Here is a 13,634-nt window from a genome sequence, read left to right on the forward strand (position 1 = left end):
ACAAAATTGTATGACATCAGTATGATAACAGTTTAAGGTAATTTTGTTGTTTTAATATCTGTAGATATCCGTAATTAAACATTCATGCTATATTCCAAAAGTAATCACTGTTACAGTGTTCAGTGCTCAGGCTCATTACATGTACCGTTGCTTTACACAGTTAGCAATACACTTATCTTCACAACCAAGCCTGTATCATGAATTTGTGTGCATGGATGTTGTAAGCAGGCCTTAATCAATTAGCTGATTGAAATGAACTTCAGGATTTGCTGTTTTTCTTTGTCATTTATGACAGCAAATTTAAGATTCTTTGGCTTTTGGATAGTTGGACATTTTTTCCCACTTTTTTTGGACACGTTATAAACTTAACGATTAGGCTACTCCTGATAATATTTGGCAGATTAATCAATAATACAATTTGTTGGTTAAAGCGCTACTGTCCAGTCACAGTAATTTGTAGTTTTTCTCCCTTGGAGGGTAAAATCAATAACTCCACAGCATCAATAACACAATGGCACAGAGTGTGTATATATAAAAACATATATTTATTGTTCTGTTACTGTTGGTTAACTTGATCAACAATAAATGGCGGCAGGCCAGGAGACATACTGTACACAAATTACTAGAAAGCCTAAAAGAGCTTCTGTTTTTCAGTTCAGTGGCAAAGAACAATGCAAAGAAAAAGAACAGAGCAAAGAGAAGAAAAATAAACAATATTTGCTGCAGGCCGCACAGTTGATGGATGTATTAATGCTGTGTTCAAAGGTCATCCTTCAGCCTCTGTTCAAAGTGGTTCATCTCCTAAGCAGATAACTTTACGAGAGGGGTAAAAATACTGTACATTGTTCTGTATATTAACGCTCCTTATCATGTGGCTTGAAGATTAAAAGATCTTTTTACATTTATCCTTTTTTTTTTCTTTTAGGACAGTGATAACTACTCACCGTTTTCTTCCCCCAAAACAAGCGAGGTTGAAGAAAGTCAAGTAAAGCTTTAAAACATGAATAAATGATATTTAGACTCTTTAAAGACAGAAATAGAGGTGCTCCATACTCGACAAAATAGTGTGTGGATTAAAATAGATAAAGGTTATATATATTTATACTATATATACTATATAAAGGCTTAAATCTCTAGACACAAGGACAGCCACCAGTGCTGTCCACACACATTCCTTTAGTACACAAACCCTTTAAAACGCAGCAACAAACTCACACCTGCTTTGTCTCATTTTCACTCTGTGGACCATTAAATCTTATATTGTACATCTGTAGCAAAATGATCACAGGATCCTGATCACAAAAGTACATTTATACCCCAGTGACAAGCTGAACTGCTGTAGTTTACAGATATGAAAAGACAAACTGAACCAGAGCAAATCAGAGTAAACTTTTGAAAGCCTTCTTGCAGTGTCAGTTTGGAAACATCATCTGCCCGGATTCTGTATCAAGGTAACAAACTGCAGAAGACAGAAGTACACAGAGTCGTGTTTGGTTCTGAGTTAAAAGATGTGTTGGAACATCATAGACACAAATAAGCCCACATCTAAATGTTTACAGTTTCTTATTGTTTTTATAGGAAGTTGAGGCTTGTGTTCATATATTACGTACACTAGCTGGTTGATACTGATCAATAAAGCAGAATAAACCCATAGAGTGTCAAGCAGAGCATCAATGCAGGGTCTGTCATCCTATTGGCAGGATAACAATAAAGAGGACGGGGAAACAAGGCAGATGAATGAAAGCAAGTCTCAGTGGTTGAGTTTGTCCTCAAGGCTGTGGTTGATTATTATACAAAAGAGTGAAACAAAGTGTTTCAGTTGGAAGATGAGTGTGTTTCTGAAGCCGTCAGATCAGAGACCAGGTCCAAATGTCCGTTTCAGTCCAGGCAAACCCTTTACATTCCACACGCTGCAAAACTATTCAAATCCAGTTCCTTAAAGTCAAAGGAACTTTGCATCATCGCGTCCTTGGCCTCCATCGAGGAGCGCCGATGTTCAGACTGAATGTGCAAATGTCATCCGTAACGCAGAACCGCTTGAAAACAACTTGACAAAAACAACACAATAGACAAAGAAGAACTTTTTTGCAGTCCCTGAAACATCCCCGTCTCCCAGTTCTTTACATCAAACGTGACTTTGTTTCTAAAATTGTAGGATTTAACTGAAACGAATCAGTTTATGTGCCACAAAACTAATGGAAAAGAGGATTAGTAAAAGACTGCATAATGTCATAAAAATGTTCATAAGCCATTACCTCCAAAGGAAACAACAAAGATACTAATTGCACATACTCCGACAGGAAGCCCAACAGACAGCCAGGGCAGTTGTGTCCCATTTTAACGGTTCTAACCTGTTATTGTAACTGTGCTCAAAGCCCTGTGCAAAAGTCTAGTCTTAAATAATACAACAAAATATAACGGTGTAACTTTTGTTAAACTGAACTCCAGACTGGCTTTGACATTTTAGTGATTTAAACCAAGTCTCAGCTGTAAAAAACAAAAATAAATCTAGTTACTGTAATCATGTCTGACTGCAGTTTGTAGTAAACTTGTAAAGATATCTGAACTCTCTAAACTGACTCCTTGTGGCAGATCTTTGGCTTCAGTGGTAAAACATACTTCACTTTTGCATCAGTCTAGTTTTAAAAAAAAAACATTTCACCGTGATTAGATTTGATTTTGAAAGACAAATCCATCAGCGGCTAGAAAGTCTGTTCTGACTGTTCCTTCTTTCTTCATTCCCTAAATTTCTCCTTTTAGTCTTCTGAAGAATGAACTGTTGCTTAAAATACAACACTATGCTGTAGTGTGAGTTGGATCCACATATCTGATACTTTCTGAAGTTCTCTCCCCAGAAAGTAAGGACATTAAGGGGAGTCTTTAGATGAAAATGTTTTTATAGAATATTAATGCGCAACACTTTCTCAAATGCATTCCATTTGACAACGCCTCAAATGAATCCCTCAGACATCCGTCTCGCAAATCACATTGGATACAAAGCTATCATAATTCTGTAGTCTTACAGAAACTGGCTGAAACCCATAAAAATATGAAATTTCCTCACACATGTCATAACACACATGAGATGTGAGCAACTAAAGAAACTGAAGATGAACTGGACCGAAAAGAGAAGTCTGAAAAGTCACTGCCAACTTCCAATGTTTCAGTTTGTCTTGGACTGGATTTGACAGTCGCTTCATCAGCCGGACTCTTAACCATCCCGCTGTTGTTAATGAGTGCTAAGAATAACCCTGATCATGAAGCCTGGCCTGTTAGATGGGAACACAGCCTCTCGCTCTGTGGATTGATTTGCCCATGAACGAAACACAGACATTGCACAACCAGCTGTTTAGTTTTAGGTGAGCACTGTGGCTGCTGTAACAACAAAGCTGACTATTAGCTCACATCACACATTAGTGTCGGCAGACGGACCACACCAGGGACGTTGGATCTGTTGCTATAGTAACAGCTGGGCAGAGGAACTCAAAGCGGTTGTGACTGAGTCAGGTGGAGAGTGTGTGCTTGATGAGTTTGGTTCTGTGCTGTGTGCGCTGGCTGACTCTGGTTCTGAGGATGTGGATGTGGCTGTGGCTGCGGCTGTTGCAGGATGTGCACCACCCGGCTCAGGGTGTCCGTGGTGGCAAACGCCAGGTATTGGCAGCACAGCCAGTCCTCTAGGCTCACGCCACAAGCCGTGTCCAGCGAACGCTCGGCAAACTTGATCATCATCAGAGTCCGCTTCAGGTCCAGCCAGTTCTGGAGGGTGGCCTCGCGCTGGCTGACTGTGGCCCCGGACATGGGGCCTGTGCTGCTGCAGCCCAGCGCCTGGAACAAGTCCTCACGAGGGCCCCAGAGCAGACACTGCAGGCAGGCCCGGGCCTCAGACATGCGGATCCTTTCAGAGGGGTTGACTGTGAGCAGTAACCTGGCCAGCTGCTGCAGACCCTGTGAATAGAGCGATCTGACAGGCAGCGGCGGCAGGTCTGCCCAGGTGTACTCCCGCTCCTTCAGCTCCGGTGTCTCCTCGAATGGGTTTGGTCGGTGAAGCATCTCATAGATGAGAATCCCAGTCTGGAACTCATCACACTTGCGGTACTGAGTCGCTGTAACAATTTCGGGTGCCAGGCGTGACTGGTCGCGGAGCGTACCAGGGTCAGCGGCCATGAGAGTGCTCTTCTGTTTGGCTTGAGAGAAGTTACTGATGATGAGGCGGGCGGGGCAGGTGGCGTTGGCGGCAGCAGCAGCAGCACTGGCGGAGGTTGCACCAGAACTGCTGCTATTGCTGTTGTTGTTGGGCTCAAGAATGTCCAGATTCCAGGGGTTGCCAGGATGGCAGTGGACAAGCAGCAGGTTTTCCAGCCGCAGGTCACAGTGGGTCACATGGTAAGGTTTCATGTGTTCCAGGCCGGAGCACAGCTGCAGCAGCAGGAGACACACCTGACGCTCGTACAGCTCCGGGTTATGAGTGTGTCGTGCCACGCCCTCTCGGACAAAGTCCGCTACCGTCTGGAAGGGCACCTCACGTGTGATGACCACCACTCGGCTCTTCAAGTGGCCTGCAGTGTTCATGTGACCTGCTGTTGGGGTTTCATCTAATTTACCATTTGAAGCTTTGGAGTCTGTTGTCTTGGTGTCAGCCTTAATCTCTTTCTCTTTCTCCTTTAGCCCATTTACATCTTCCTCCTCATCCTCTTCTTCCTCCTCCTCATCTTCTTCCTCTTCCCAGGGCAGCAGGCGAGTAGGGACATCGGCCAGGAAGTGTCCACAGTCTTGCTGGATGTTGAAGTTGACAGCCAGGCTCTGTCTCACTGCAAGGCTGTGGAAAAACTGCTGCTGGGTCTCCTTCACTTTGCTCCGACAGATCTGGAGAAAGATGAGAAAGACAATGTTAACATCCATATAAGAAACCTCATACTATGAAGTAATGTGCAACTTTTATTTGTATGCCATGTTACCTTTATTGCTACAAAGGGTACGTTTTTATTTTCAAAAGATCCTACTGATAAGCAGTGTTGGGAATAATGGCGTTAGAATAAACAGCGTTACTTTTTTTCAGTAACGGGTAATCTATATAATTACTATTTCCATCGTTACAACGCCATTACCGTTACCGACTATTAAATGTGGCGGGTTACAAACCAAACCTGCTCATTGAAGCTGTTGTCATTCGACTCGGCTCTCAGCCACCGGAGCTGCAGAGCTGTTTTTTTTTCCTCCAGCGAGGGAGGAGGGAGGGGCGAGACAGCCGCATAAGTGATGATCATTGGCTCTCTAACATTGAGTGAGAGTTCTTAAGCCAATCAGAGGCAATGTTCGCCACACACACACACAGCAGCCTCACACACAAACTAGCAGAGGTGAACTACAGCAATGGCGAGTCCGGAGGGAAAGTTAACGTTTTCAAAGTGGAAGTACAGACACTACTTTAATCTCCTTTGTCCACGTCCATTGTAAGCAACTCTAATCTAATGAAGCATCTCTCAGTGGCACACGCTTCTACAAAACTAACATTGGCAAAAAACTCCGTTGCTGACGCTATTTTTTTTTCCATCAACATGTGAAGTTTTTCCTCACTCGAAACAAAGGTCTAAGGACAGAGGATGTTGTTCACTGTACAGATTGTAAAGCCCATCGAGGCAATGTGATTGTGATTTTGGGCTATATAAATAAAACTGATTTGATTTGATTTGATTTGACAGCAGGCCAGGTGTGGCTAACGTGAGCTCCGCGAACAGCTTCACAAAAACTTGTGACACAGACTGAACTAAATGCAGTGATAGACAGGTATGTTGTTGAGAACTTGCTCCCGTCATCAACAGTTACTCAGACTCCTTCAGAGCACTCACTGGCAAAATATCGGGGAGAGCAGGAGCCGGTCCGCCATGCAGGAATACATTTTCTAAATATGTAGATGCTGAGTACGCTAAAATGACTGCCAAGCTCAAAAGGGGGAAGAAATAAAAGTAACGCAATAGTTACTTTTCCTGGTAACTAATAACTTTTATAGTGGAGTAATTCCATTACTAACTCAGTTACTTTTTGGGAGAAGAACTAGTAACTGTAACTAATTACTTTTTAAAAGTAACGTGCCCAACACTGCTGATAAGTAATGGCTGTATATTTAAAGACTGACGTGTTTTATTACTATGTGCCATAGTGCTCATTGTTGTTCTGTGTACATTTTTACTATTCCCATTACTTTCAAGACAGAAACCATATTTTATTTTGATTCAGTCCAGTGTACACTTTTACCAAACAAATGTTTGTTAATGTTTTTGTTACTACCACATTTTCCCCATCAAGTCCTGTCCGAATAGCGTTTGCTAAAGATCAAAGTGCCCATATGCATTAGGAAATATTCATCCTTTTTAAAAACAAGCCATATACACTACTCCCAATAAGTTAGGGATATTGTTATTTACATGAGTGCTTTTCCTATTTGGTCTGAATTTTAATGAAATAAGTAAAAGTTCCCTTTGATATTACTAATAATGAATGAGAAGACACACCATTTTCATTAGTTTAATATTACCTCCAAAATTTTGACAATAACAAGGATAGCCCCAAATAACAAAAATTGACAATGTCAGTAGCGGGTGTTTCCACCATTTGCCACAATGACAGCTTGACAGCGACGTCTCATGCTCCTCACTAGCCTCATGATGTTGTTCTGAGGCAATGCGTTCCACTCCTCCACAAGTGCTACACGCAGTTCTGCCAGGTCACGTGGGGGTGGGGTACGATCATCCAGTCTCTGCTTCAGCTGGTCCCAGATGTGCTCTATGGGGTTCAGGTTAGGGGACATTGCTGGCCATACCATATGAGGCACTCCGACTTCCTGAAGTCGAGCTGTGACAATTCTGGCACGATGTGGTGGAGCATTATCATCCATGAACAGAAAGTTGTGGGTGTGCTGGTGGAATTGGGGGATGATGATGGGTTCTATGATGTCTCTGAGGTAAGAATGTGCAGTGACTGAGCCATCTACAATAACCAAATCTGTTTTGCGCTGACTGGTGATGCCTGCCCAGACTGTTGCACCTCCTCCACCAAAGGGAACCCTGGGGACCATGTTGACCTCAGCGTATCGCTCACCTCGCTTCTCCAGCAACGCTGATGACCATCATTTCTGTGCAAGGTGACCCGACACTCATCAGTGAACAGGACGGTAGACCACTGCTGCATTGTCCAGGTCATATGGTCTTGTGCCCACTGCAAACGTTCACGGCGGTGTCTTGGTGTCAGTGGAGTCACCTGCAACGGTCGTCTGGCATTCAAGCCAAAGCGGTGGAGTCAGTTTTGAATGGTTTGTCTGGAAACCCTAGTACCCCTCACATCTCGTAACTGGGCCTGCAGCTGTGTGGCAGTTGCATAACGATGTCTGAGTGCATAGGTCCTTAGGTACCACATTGAAAAGGGTTGTCTTTTAGTTTTTTGGTATTGGCCCCAATATGTAAGGCACACTGTACACAGTGAGACCATTACGTGGAAAGCACAAAATGAGGTGTGTCTATCACCCCAATACAATTTCCTCCCTATCCCAAAACTCTCTGAAGTGAAACAAACACTGTATGTATGAAATCCACTGAGTCTCTCACAATATCCCTAACTTATTGTGAGTAGTGTATTTGAGTTTTGTGTTAAATATTTACTTTCCAGTGAAGATAAATGGCATTGGGGATGAGCCACTGACATGGGAGGGAAGTCTCAGAGCACTGAGGGGCAGTTTGCTTTTTAGATACTAGGTCGTTCAGTGTGTTGTCTCTCGCCACTTTTTTAATCAAAAGTTTATGTTTTGCTCTGAACAGTCACATATGAAGGCTAGGCGGAGAGCCTCAAAGTGTAAGACTAAGTTGCTCACATATTTTAGTCAAACAACAACCTTCAGTAACATTGGCACAAACTAAACCATTTTAGCAGAGTATGCGCAGGAGGACTCAAACATCAAATGTGTTTTCTGTGTCAAAACTCCCTGTCCTCTCTCAAACATTGCAGCTCAAGGTGTAAATGATATAGCGAGCAGTGAGAAGAAGAGAGAAAGACTGCAGGCTGTCACAGATAGCAGTGATAGCGCTTCCCTGACTGTTAAACCACAGTAGCAGCCTCTGTAGCTCTGTCTTTCCACACTTTGATCATCGCACAGACAAGAGAAGTAGAATCAAGGATATGATTGGTCTCTGCACACGTCACAACATTCAGTAAAGTACCAACAACGGGAGAGAAGTCGAGGCATAACAAATAAAATACAATAAATAAAAACAAAAATACATTCTTGTCACAGTATGTATTATATAAAATGCTGGCATCACTTGTCTGTGATTTCATCAGTATTCTTTTGAGGTGCACTGCATTTTTTTTTGCTTCTATATAAAAATGTTATTGTGCAAAAGAAGGTGATGAATTAATGCACACGGTGGCAGCTATTTATAAAAAAAAATACAATTTGTTAAAACAAATGTGGACATGCTGACTCTTACGTGTTGCACGTAAATGCAATTTCTTATTTCTTAAAAATCTTGGATTAAAGTTTTTATTCTATACGTCTAGAGTTGGGCTGTACAGCTCCACTACATAAACCCACTCTGAACAGCATAAAATCATCATCATCTACAAATGATTACTGGCTGACTGTCTCTTCAGTGTTTCCCCTAGGATGGGGTTGTAGCAGTGGAGGTGACTGTTCGCCCGCGTGCAAAAGCAAAGCGCACCCTGCCGGGACGTTTCTATGTGTCTGCCGGCACCAGAGGGGCTCTTTCGGCTTAAGTACATAACAGTACATTTGTGCACAGTAATGAGCAGGGGAAATGTCTATCTAGCTTACATATAAGGTGTCTCAAGCTTTAGGAAAATACACTTTTATTGAACACAATAAAAGTAGAATCTTTAGAACAATTATTGACAATAATTTAACAAAAAATATATGAACAACCAACCATATACAGTAAAATCACATAACACAAATACTAGAACAATCCAAAATGTCTGTGCCTCTGTGAAGTAATCTGTCAGTAACTTGAGAATGACAGCTTTCTCATGTTACAGTGGCCCTCGCGCATAGTAATGCTGCGTTCGAGACTGTAGGAATTTTCCGACCCCCTATTAGAAAAAGTACACTGGAACGCCTCTCAAAGTCGGAGTCCTTACTTGTGAACTTGGCACAAAACCATCTACCCCGAATGATAATCCTGAATCCGTGATCAGTGTTGCTGGCTTCATGGTTGACATCTACTCGGTGCTTGTTAAAATCGTTGTGCTGACATTATCAAGTAAACTTGATAATGATTACTTGTTGCAACTTCTCCAAACCTGGCACTAACGTTACCTTCATTGTGGTGTATGCTGAGAGACGGCACGGCACGGCACGGCACGGAATAGCAGAGTTTAGCGTTGTTTCAAACAGGTGTGTGATTGACCTGGATATGAAGCGTCCATAGCGCAAGATGACATAAGGTTAGTTTCTAAAGAGGCAAGACTGAGCCCACTCTCCACCTCTCCTCTCTCCTCGTTAAAAAAATTAATAAATGAAATAATTCAGCAGCGGTGGTCATATTTCAGCAGTGGCGGTCTGCTGCTGCTAGGTGCATATAGGGGAAACACTGCTCTTTCAAGTGAGCAACTCTTGATATAAATCCTGCCATGGCATACGTATGAAAGATTATATAAAACTGAAATGTATTAAATAAGTAAATGTGATGAACTGCATTCCACTGTATTATTTCAGAAAAAAAACTATTAGTATGTGTAAAACAAAAGATGTTTTGTTAATTTTTACAGAGTAACTACACACCCAGATTCTGCTAGCTCCCTCATCCCAATGTGATGCTGGGGGAAAGAAGAAACTACTGTATTGTAGCTGAGCTACTGTAGCAACTCAGAAAGGCTAATGTTAAAATAATGAATACGAATACTATCGTCATGATATCATCCCAATAACAGTCAAGTAAAAGACAATAACAACACTGATTTATCGCCCTGCTCTTTTTGAACTCATTGTTTGAGCAGCATGAACATGTCTTCATTAAGACTGTGTGTGTGTGTGTGTGTGTGTGTGTGTGTGTGTGTGTGTGTGTGTGTGTGTGTACGCGCGCACATGTTTATTACTACTACTACCTCCATCAATTCACTTTATTACTTCTATTAAGGCAGACTTTATCCTTGGTGGTGCTTAGCATAATTTATGCACCATTTATTGGGTTGTGATGAAGCACTGCAGCAGTGTATTCCATTCCAGACCCACTGTGTAACTCTTTAGGAATGTGCATGTTCACTGGTTTAGACATGTGTGCTCTGACACTACAACTGCCTACTGATCGTTCTTAAAGGACATACTTGTACTTGACATACTTGCTGGTTGCAACGCAAATACAGGAAGTTAATTTTCTTTATTGTTCCCTCTTCTTTCGTAAAAGCTCACATTTCAGAGATACTTTAAGGCTTTAAAAACACACAGACTCGCTCCGTGAATTCCTCTGACAGTCAAGAATCCACACAGACATGCTCAAGGTGGAGTATGAGTAATTATTACTGCATTAAAAATATCACAGCATGTAAAATCTAATTTGCAGGAGGACCAACTACACTTATGGGGGTTAAGGAAGGCAGGAGCTCAACTGGGCCACATTAAAATACAGAGTTGGGGGAAGTTTAATTGGGCCTGTTCTCTTCTTCTGCTCCCGGTTGCCTTATTTATGGACGAGCATCTTAAAAAACACGAGACTTTATCATGAGCCTGCTGCTCATATGAAGGCAAAGCTTTGAAGTGCCGTGGAGAGCAGAGAGTTTCATATTCTGTGAATAATGCGACCTTCATCCATATCTGCTTTGTGTTTAAGATCCAGAAGTCTTCCGGAAAGCTCTGAACGCAGGACTGCAACCCCTACCAACTTATACCAATGTTTCTATATATACAGAAATTTTATATATATATATATATATATATATATATATATATATATATATATATATATATATACAGAAATTTTACATATATATATATATATATATATATATATACAGAAATTTTATATAATATATATATATATATATATATATATATATATATATATATATATATATATATATATATATATATATATATATATATATATATAAATAACAAAACCTAATGCATGCACACACAGGTTTCTTTGCACAAGGTCGTGCCCTGAAGGCTCAAAGTTTAAGTGCCAAAATTTCAGCACAAACACTGTCCTCCGCCATGGCTGAAGGGGTGGGAGGAGATTCCTCAACATAAAAACAAAGTATAAGGTTTCATAAATCTACAGCAAGGACAGAAATCACCCCACCAGATTAGTCTAAAAACACATCACGATGCAGGGGTAATGCAAATCATGAAAAAAACATACTCACACTAATGAACTCAAACTAACAAGATGCTGAAAATGAGTTGCGAAAAGGGGACTGTATGAATCCTCAGTATGAACTGAAAACTTTCAATAGCTTGTTTGGAAAGAGGGACAAACTAGCCCAGTTAGTATTTCGGGACCAAACACAATATGAGTATTTTAAAAAATACTTGCAATTCAATGCAATGTATTACTAAACATATTCAGAGACAAATTACATTCTAGATTTTTAGATTCAACCAATTCAAGGAATGTAACCATACAATAGACAGATGTCATAAACAGATGAAACTATTTTGATTATTGATTGGAGTGGCTCTGGCTCAACTGGTAGATCGGTCATCCATCAGTTGAAGGGCCTATGCTTGATACCCAGTCCCTGCACTCTACATGTCCAATTGTCCTTCGATACTGAACCCAAATTTGCTGCCAGTGGCCCTTCAACCGGTGTGTGAGTTCATATGAGTGGTTATTGCTCCTTAAGATCAGGTGGTGCCTTGCATGAAGGCCTCTGCCTTCAGTGTATGGCTGAATGCTGGCTCTCAAGCGCTTTGTCAAGTTAAGTCAATAGTCAATTGAAGCAATAAATTCCTCAGTGCTAGCTAACTTTGACATAGAACGAGAAACGCCAGCAACGCTACCTACATGTACAGGGATGTATTTATCATAGAATGTATCCTCCTTCAAGACATCCTCTGCACTTATATGTTGGAATACCAATGTCACTTTGAGAAATTTAGCTAGTTTACAAGCAAGAAAACAAGTTTATCTTTATGAGCAGCAGCATGCCCCCTAGCTATCCAGAGGCTAGATCCAAGCTGAAATAGCTTGTAGTTCTTCCTTAACACCACATCAGATTTTTCAGCAGGAGAATGCTGCTTTCTAGGTCCATTTAGCACACAGTGAGGATTTTATTGCTTCAATTAACTACACTTACCATTAACATTAATCAGACAGCCACATTAAAACTGGCAAATTTAGGTGTTAAAATGTTTGTACTACCATTTCACATCATGTTTTGTTAAATAAATTAAACTTGGTAGGTGAAGTAAACAGAGTGGTACATTTTTCAGTAAACTTTAAAGGAAGCTGAGCCAGATATCTCACCTTGATGGCATAGTTAACCAGTGGGTCCTTTGCGTAGGAGGCAGTGTAATATACAGCATCCCCAGCCTCACAGCAGGGCTTCCCAGTGGTCAGTCTGAAGTGGGACCAGCTGTCTGTGCCAAATCTTAAGTGATCCTTTTGACCAGCCATGAAACGGTCCTCGCACTTTGTTGCCAACTTTCGCAGTGTGTCCGTGTGGAGCCCCCGGATCCTTCCCACCACCTCATCCCAGCTGTCCAAGCCTCTGTACAGAGCAGGTCTGTGGGATTTGGAGGCTCCTCCTCCACCAGCAGCACCTCTACCTGTTGCACGACCCCTTCCAGCCAAAGACTCTGTACTCGGGTAGACCCTCCTCTCTCTGCCTGTGGTGGCACCGGCTGCAGCAGGTGAAGCAATGAGGGAGGACATGCTGTTTGTTGGTCGGCCCTTGTTGGTGGCTGTGGCAGCTGATGGCCTCTCCAGGGAGTCACCGCTCTCATGGTCGTGGGCTCGATGAGGCTCTGAACTGAGAGAGGAGCTCTGACTAGCTGTCTCCCAGGTGGAATCCAAGTCGTAGAGAGGGTTGGCCACACTCAGGTTGGTCCCCCCTGGTTTAGCCTCAGCTCGAGGTCTCATGGCTCCCTGGGCTAACTCCTTGCCTACAAGGCTGGGTTCAGTGCTGGAGCGAGGCACGGACTTCTTTGGTAGTGGTGGTGGTGTGGCTTTAGAAGCTGGCCGGTCAGCAAGGCTGTCCAGGTCGATGGAGGCCAAGGTATCGTTAGATGCTTTGATGTTCCTAGGCTGTTTCAGTGGGATCATGTTGGCTCTGGATTGACCTTGAGGAAATGAAAGATAACATATTGCATGAATCAATAAACGTGTTAACACCACTGAACAATATCCAACTGGGTGGAGAGTGTAAGTGATAGAGTTTCAAACAACAAGCTTGTTTTATTGCAGGTTATACTTAAACAGAGCATATAATTATGTCTCACACCTCAGTATATACCAAGAAAAATGAAAATTGCAAAACATGAATCTCTCTAAGGATTATTGCTTTCTATTTGCAAGACAATTCAGGTTCCTATATTATTTTATCAATTTTCCTCTGGGCTTCTGCTACGATTCAGGACTTGAAAGGTCCTTGTTGTGGTTATAGCTGCCCAGCCTGATTCAAATGGA

At 42.0% G+C, this 13,634-nt stretch overlaps 1 protein-coding gene across 1 annotated transcript in view; it reads right to left on the reverse strand.

The window, feature by feature from the left end:
- Positions 1–524: 524 nt before the first annotated feature.
- Positions 525–13,634, reverse strand: part of peak1 (pseudopodium-enriched atypical kinase 1) — a 61,817-nt gene continuing 48,707 nt past the window's right edge. Inside the window, 2 exon segments of the mRNA XM_030424990.1 lie at positions 525–4,863; positions 12,474–13,288. Coding sequence (XP_030280850.1) covers positions 3,484–4,863; positions 12,474–13,288 — 2,195 coding nt within the window. The 3' untranslated portion in view covers positions 525–3,483.

The sequence above is a fragment of the Sparus aurata genome, chromosome 8 (genome assembly GCF_900880675.1).
Source record: "Sparus aurata chromosome 8, fSpaAur1.1, whole genome shotgun sequence".
NCBI classification, from domain to species: Eukaryota; Metazoa; Chordata; class Actinopteri; order Spariformes; family Sparidae; genus Sparus; species Sparus aurata.